Source organism: Pseudophryne corroboree, chromosome 7, assembly GCF_028390025.1.
Source record: "Pseudophryne corroboree isolate aPseCor3 chromosome 7, aPseCor3.hap2, whole genome shotgun sequence".
In the NCBI taxonomy this organism is placed as follows: domain Eukaryota; kingdom Metazoa; phylum Chordata; class Amphibia; order Anura; family Myobatrachidae; genus Pseudophryne; species Pseudophryne corroboree.
Genome location: NC_086450.1, coordinates 344,377,319 through 344,384,767, shown reverse-complemented (window position 1 = coordinate 344,384,767; position 7,449 = coordinate 344,377,319). Strand labels below are relative to the sequence as shown.

At 47.6% G+C, this 7,449-nt stretch overlaps 1 protein-coding gene across 2 annotated transcripts in view; it reads left to right on the top strand.

The window, feature by feature from the left end:
• Nucleotides 1-1,285: 1,285 nt before the first annotated feature.
• SMG1 (SMG1 nonsense mediated mRNA decay associated PI3K related kinase) overlaps nucleotides 1,286-7,449 on the top strand; it is a 408,649-nt gene continuing 402,485 nt past the window's right edge. Inside the window, exon 1 of one of the 2 annotated variants that reach the window (XM_063934392.1) lies at nucleotides 1,286-1,523. In XM_063934392.1, the coding sequence (XP_063790462.1) occupies nucleotides 1,507-1,523 (17 nt within the window). In that variant the 5' untranslated portion in view covers nucleotides 1,286-1,506. Of the gene's footprint in view, nucleotides 1,607-7,449 lie in introns of both variants that reach the window. The other variant, XM_063934391.1, reaches the window with a different exon arrangement.

The window sequence follows — 7,449 nt, the reverse complement described above, 5'->3', positions numbered from 1 at the left end:
CATTTTCGGCGTCCATCGGTGACCGTGTGTGGGCCCCCTCCTCTTCCGTAGCTGTCACCACCGCTGCTAGCGCACTGAGCGCTAGAGACTCTGGCACAGTGCCAGAGTCTACAGCGCATGCGCAGGACTCCGGAAAAATGGCGCGTTGGCCATTCTTCGGAGTCCTGCGCATGTGCTGTAGACTCTGGCACTGTGCCAGAGTCTTAGCACTGAGAGCGCTAGCAGCGGCGGTGACGGCTACGGGAGAGGGGGGGCCCACACGGAGTCTGCACACAGGTCCCCTCCTCTCTAATAACGCCGCCGATGCCAGCTGTTGGGATTCCGGAGTCTGTATGGTAAGCGCCGGGATCCCGACAGCCGGCATATCAAATGCCTCCTCTAAAATGTAATTTTCCTTACATGCCACATGCAGCAGCAGCAGCATCTAATTACCACCCTGCAAGCAGTGGCTCCCTAGTTCCTACTGGTGTTGAACAGCATGCATGCCCGGAAACCCTGGAGGATTATGGGACTTGTAGTTCTACAGCAACTAGAGAGCCAAACGTGGCCTGTACACTGAGTCGTAGCAGCTGGTACAGTGGGGGTCATTCCGAGTTGATCGCTCGCTAGTAGTTTTTAGCAGCCATGCAAACGCTATGCCGCCTCCCACTGGGAGTGTATTTTAGCTTAGCAGAAGTGCGAACGAAGGGATCGCAGAGCAGCTACAAAAAAATTTTTGTGCAGTTTCAGAGTAGCTTCAGACCTACCCAGCACTTGCGATCACTTCAGACTATTCAGTTCCTGTTTTGACGTCACAAACACACCCTGCGTTCACCCAGCCACGCCAGCGTTTTTCTTTGCACGCCTGCATTTTTTCGATCACTCCCTGAAAACGGTCAGTTGACACCCAGAAACGCCCAATTCATGTCAATCACTCTGCGGCCAGCAGTGCGACTGAAAAGCTTTGCTAGACCTTTTGTGAAACTACATCGTTCATTGTAATAGTACGACGCACGTGCGCATTGTGCCGCAGGCGCAGAAGTGCCGATTTTTTGCCTGATCGCTGCGCAGCGAACGAAAGTAGCTAGCGATCAACTCGGAATGACCCCCAGTAAGTGTGCAACTAACCACCAGACGCTGAGGCGTAGCGAGGAATCTATCCGGCAGGCGGCGCTGTTTTACACCAGCAGAGCACACGTACCTGTAGTTCGCCTCCAGAGAGCAGCAGAGCAACGAGACAGATTCACACAGGGAAACTATAACCAAGAGAAAAGGGGCGGAGCTTGCGTTGTTTGCCAATCACAGAGGCAGCTCCCGTGAAGGAAACGGATCCTTTTTTGCAACTGCCAATCACAAGGCGCATATGCCAGCAGTTGGGCGGATCTTCCGCCGCCAGCCCCGGAGCGAGCAGCTCACACACAGCAGCAGTATCAGCAGCGACCCGGAGCCGCCTCTTCAGGAAGCCGGAACCGAAAGCGCAGCCACCAGTCTCTCCGCTCCGAGCGGCCCCGTCCTCCGCTGCTGGCCATGCCGGCGAAGGGAAGGTAATGAGCCGCAGAGCCCCGGGGTCTCGGCTGAGCAGCGGCACCAAGCAGTACCAGCGGAGCTGGAATGACTGGCAACCCAGGTCAGTGGCGGCCTAGGCCTCGTACTGCTGGCGGGGCAGCTGGGTCACAGCGCCTGGCAGCCCGGGGGGGCCACAGTCTATTGTCATACAACGGCCTGGGATCTGTCGCAGGCGCCGTGTCTCCCGTCTCCCAGGCCTGTGCACCCGGAGCCCTCCTCATGTGTTCGGTGTCTCAGCCCCCAGTCTCGTGGTTGACAGACCCCCGCCACAGGCTGATCTCTGCTCCCCAATCTCATGTGGGCAACAAGAACGCCCCTGGCACACACTGATCCCAGCCCCCCAACCTCATATGGGTAACAGCCCCCCTGCAAAGACAGATCTCAGCCCTCAATCCCATGTGGGCAGTAGCGCCCCCCCTAAGTAAAGGCTGGTCTCAGCCCCCAATCACATGTAGGTAACGGGCCTCCCGCACCTTCTAATCGCAGCCCCCAATCTCGGGTAGCAGGCCCCCAGCACAGTGTGATCTCAGCTCCCCAATCTCATGTGGCCAGTAGGAGCCCCTCCAGCACAGTCTAATCAGACCTAAACCCGTGGGTTAAATGACCCCCCCCCCCCCCAGCACAGTCTGATTTCACCCCCCCCCAACCTCATATGGTTAACAGGCCCCCGGCACAGTCTGATCTCAGACCCACAATCTCATGTGGGTAACGAGAACGCCCCTGGCACACACTGATCTCAGCGTTCCAACCTCATATGGGTAACAGCCAGACAGCAAAGACTGATCTCTGCCATAAATCCCATGTGGGCAGCAGGACTTGGCCCCCCATCTCGTGTGGGTAACGGGAAACCCCCAGCACAGACTGATCTAAACACGCCAATCTCATGTGGATACCAGGCTCCCTAGCACAGTCTGATATCGGTCCCAATCTCATGTGGGCAACAGGAAACCTTCCTGGCAAAGACTGATCTCAGCCCCCACTTTCATGTAGGTGGAAGGCTCCCAGCACCTTCTAATTGCAGCCCCCCAATCTCATGTAGCCAGCAGGACCCCAGCCCAGTCTCAGCTTGTCCCCCTAATCTCATGTGAGCAGCAGGAGCCCCTCCAGCACAGTCTGATTCAGCCCTAAGCCTAAACTCATGTGGATTATGGCTTGCTGGCACGGTCTGATTTCAACCCCCCAACTCATGTGGCTAACAGGCCCCTGGCACAGTCTTATGCTATCTCCCCAATCATGTGGGCAACAGGCCCCCAGCACATTCTACTCTCAGACCACTAATCTCTTGTGGTCAGATGACCCCCTGCCTGATCTCAGCCACCCACCCCCAATCTCATGTAGGTAACAGACCCCTTTCAGACATATTTTCTGTGCACCAAGCATACCCCCATTTTACTTCAGCAAACCCCCATACTCCAAACTGGTTTGGACCCTCACTTCTTGATCTCACCTGGATACCAAGCCCTCCTATCTCTTTTGAACAGAAAGCCCCAAAGTCCCCCTCTGAGTCTTTTCTTTGCAGCAAGCCCCTTACACCAAGTCTGCTTGCCCCCATTGTGTTGTCACTTGTCATTATGTTTTCATTTTGCCACTGAATTTTCCATTGTCCCGTAAGTGAGACACTAGGACATATGTCTATTCCACTCATACGTGTCTTATTGGGACATTGGGGGCACACTAGCAGGCACTGATGGTTATGAGTAACTGCTACCCAGCTCTTATGGATAGTACACTGCTGAAAGAGATAGATATATTTTTATTATTGTCATTTGAATCAGATTATTGCTTTTAATATATTTAGTTGCAGTCGCAATGTACTGGATCTAGTGTGATCTTTTCTCAAGCTATACATACGTTTTTGTGGAACATTTTATGTGCAGCATAGTTAGGGGGTAATTCAAGCAGTGAAATACTGATGCTGCCAGATAAAGTAAAGGGGCCCATCCATTTGTAATTGATTGCCGCAGTTCCCCTTCCCTTTACATTGGGGAATCTGGGAAATCCAAAGTGTTGCTTATCCTGACCAACTAATGATTAGTATTGGCAAATCTGGGATTTCATTTCTCTGATTCCCAATGGATCATCAATGGCCGCAAATCGGGGAAATGTGGTGCAGAAGTATTGCCCGCAAAAGTTCTGCTATTCAAGCTTATAATTGCATATTTTAGGGCTAAATGAAAAAGATTTTACGGAGTATGCCTTCCTGTAAAAATATCTTTCTTAATAATATCTTGGTATCACAGTATCTGATACATTCTGACTTTTTGCAATGAACTGACAATGTGTTTTTTTATATAGTTTGTAAATATTTGTAAACACAAAGCAGCTGGACCTCACTTTTAAAGTTTGTTTTCAAAATGTACACGTGAAGTGTCTCATTTTGTAATGAAAAGTTTCCCAGAGTCACATTATAAGAGAATAATAAATACATTTTTGCCCTTCCAGCACCAAAGGGCATATGATTAAATGGATTTGTACACTCAAAAATTCACCTTGCATCAGTTTGCCTATACAGGTTGAGTATCCCTTATCCAAAATGCTTGGGACCAGAGGTATTTTGGATATCGGATTTTTCCGTATTTTGGAATAATTGCATACCATAATGAGATATCATGCACAGAATGCATTTATATTTCATATACACCTCATACACACAGCCTGAAGGTCATTTTAGCCAAAATTTTTTATAACATTGTGCATTAAACAAAGTGTGTACACTCTCACAAATCATTTATATTTCATATACACCTTATACACAGCCTGAAGGTCATTTCATTCAATGTTTTTAATAACTTTGTGTATTAAACAAAGTTTGTGTACATTGAGTCATCAAAAAACAAAAGTTTCACTATCTCACTCTTACTCAAAAAAGTCTGTATTTCGGATATTTGGATTTGGGATACTCAACCTGTATGTGCAAGTCCTATTGATGTCTGTGTGTGTGTGTGTGCACATATGTGTCTTAAATGCTATCCTTTTGACCCAGGTAAACTGCAAAAGGTCGAATGTTAAGTTATCAAACAAATCCAGACACCTCCAGGCTCTAACATTACATTGCCATGTGAAATAGTAAGTTACAGTAAAATAATTATAGATAATGTTATAAGTACACACATTAAGGGTTCTATTTGGATCTTCAGTGCAAGAACATGGGGAGGGCGATTCAGTTGATTTGTTGGTGTGCACCAGAGCTAATTCGTTGTGTGTGTGTGTGTGTGTCGTGTCCCCCCCCCCCCCCCCCCATTAGCATGCCCCATGTGCGTGCGAACTAGAAAAACTTGCATAAAGTCCAGGTTAGGCTCTCAAACTACAGTGTTTTTTCACATTTTCAACTCGCATTACAATGGAGCAACAATTGAATTGCCTGCTGTTGGGTTCAGTATATATCTGGTCAGTTCGAGCAATCATCGGCCAATATAATTGACTAGATCTGATTCGTTAGACCAACATTAAAGTCATCTGCAGGTGGTGGGGACAGCCATTGTTTTGTTTTCTGTACCATTAAGAATGTGGGTCCATCCTGCAGAAACTATTGACATAACTGTGTGTGTGCCAATACTTTCAATACAGCCTATCTATTCTGTAAGGACTAATGACTTCTGATGTTGCTAGTTTAGAGAGAACTGAAAGCTGAATATTGCTCTTCCCTACAGAATGGCTGTATCCGGTACATGTGTGAGAGCGCGCAGATCACTGTTTTATGTACCCCTTTCTGATCTTGTAAAGTGACATTTCTTCTACTTTGGCTAATTTTATTCTTAATACCTCTTTTACAGCCCTGGTTGTTTTCATTTCAGTGTTTAGTTAAAAAATTAAATGAAGGTTTTTTTTTTTTTTTACATTTATGTATATTTTCATCTTTAAGCAAGCAAGGGATACAGATGGGGAAATGAGGGGGAGGATTACAATAGCTTTAGTTACAAAAAATATTTCAAATAAAGGTGAATGGGATAAATGCTTTTGTCATTGCTGCGTCAAGATTTGATGAGATTGGCTACGCAGTATCCCGCACTTGTATAATACTGTTTTTGGCCAGCTGGGATGTTAATAAATCCATCTGATCCACTAACAGATATGTTGGAAAAGAGTAGAGTGAACCATGAAGTTATCTGAAAGTGATCCTGCTTCTTAGTGCAAGGTCGGTTATTGTGTCCAGTCCTTTTTGATTTGATGTAGATGAACAAATATCCTTTTGTTACATTGCAGAAACACCAGCATTCTTCATTGCTTTTCATAGCCCTTCAACCATTTAATTGTTTTGTTTATATGTAATGCATAGTGTTTTAAAACTTAGCTCCAAGTCATTTGTACTTTTTGTTCCTCATTTTCCCTGTTGAATGTCATTGCTGATTTGCTGTCTTGCAAGGTGTTCCATAGAAGAGCATTGGTATTAACTATCATCAAAGAAGAGATGGGTTGCTTTTAGATGTAATGCCATCAGAGCCTGAGGGACAGATGTATTAAGCCTGAAGAAGTGAAAGCAGTGATACAGTGCATCCGGAAAGTATTCACAGCACTTCACTTTTTCCACATTTTGTTATGTTACAGCCTTATTCCAAAATGGAATAAATTAAATTTTCCCTTAAAATTCTACATACAATACCCCATAATGACAACGTGAATAATTTATTTTTATTTTAGATTTCTCTAACGTCCTAGTGGATGCTGGGGACTCCGTAAGGACCATGGGGAATAGACGGGCTCCGCAGGAGACTGGGCACTCTAAGAAAGATTTAGTACTACTGGTGTGCACTGGCTCCTCCCTCTATGCCCCTCCTCCAGACCTCAGTTAGAATCTGTGCCCGGACAGAGCTGGGTGCATTTTAGTGAGCTCTCCTGAGCTTGCTAATAAGAATGTATTTTAGTTAGGTTTTTTATTTTCAGAGAGCTTCTGCTGGCAACGGACTCTCTGCTACGTGGGACTGAGGGGAGAGAAGCAAACCTACTAACTGCGGCTAGGTTGCGCTTCTTAGGCTACTGGACACCATTAGCTCCAGAGGGATCGAACACAGGACCTGACCTTGTCGTCCGTTCCCGGAGCCGCGCCGCCGTCCCCCTCGCAGAGCCAGAAGTTTGAAGAAAGAAGACGTCAAAATCGGCGGCAGAAGACTCCTGTCTTCATATGAGGTAGCGCACAGCACTGCAGCTGTGCGCCACTGCGCCCACACTAACCCACACACTCCGGTCACTGTAGGGTGCAGGGAGCAGGGGGGGGCGCCCTGGGCAGCAATTAGATACCTCCTGGCAAAAGCAGCATATATACAGTTGGACACTGTTATATGCATGAGCCCCCGCCATTAATTTTACACAAAATCGCGGGACAGAAGCCCGCCGCTGAGGGGGCGGGGCCTTCTTCCTCAGCACTCGCCAGCGCCATTTTCTCTCCACAGCTCCGCTGAGAGGAAGCTCCCCAGGCTCTCCCCTGCAGACTCACGGTAGAAAGGGTAAAAAGAGAGGGGGGGCACATAAATTTAGCGCATTTAATATATATACAGCAGCTACTGGGTAAACACTAAGTTACTGTGTGATTCCTGGGTCATATAGCGCTGGGGTGTGTGCTTGCATACTCTCTCTCTGTCTCTCCAAAAGGCCTTGTGGGGGTCCTGTCCTCATATAGAGCATCCCCTGTGTGTGTGGTGTGTCGATACACGTGTGTCGACATGTTTGACGAAGAGGGCTATGTGGAGGCAGAGCAAGTACAGATGAATGACGTGTCTCCGCCGACGGCGCCGACACCTGATTGGATGGATATGTGGAAGGTGTTAAATGATAATGTAAACTCCTTACATAAAAGGTTGGATAAAGCTGATGCCTTGGGACAGTCGGGGTCTCAGCCCATGCCTGATCCTACAGTGCAGAGGCCGTCAGGGTCTCAGAAGCGCCCACTATCCAAAATGGTTGACACAG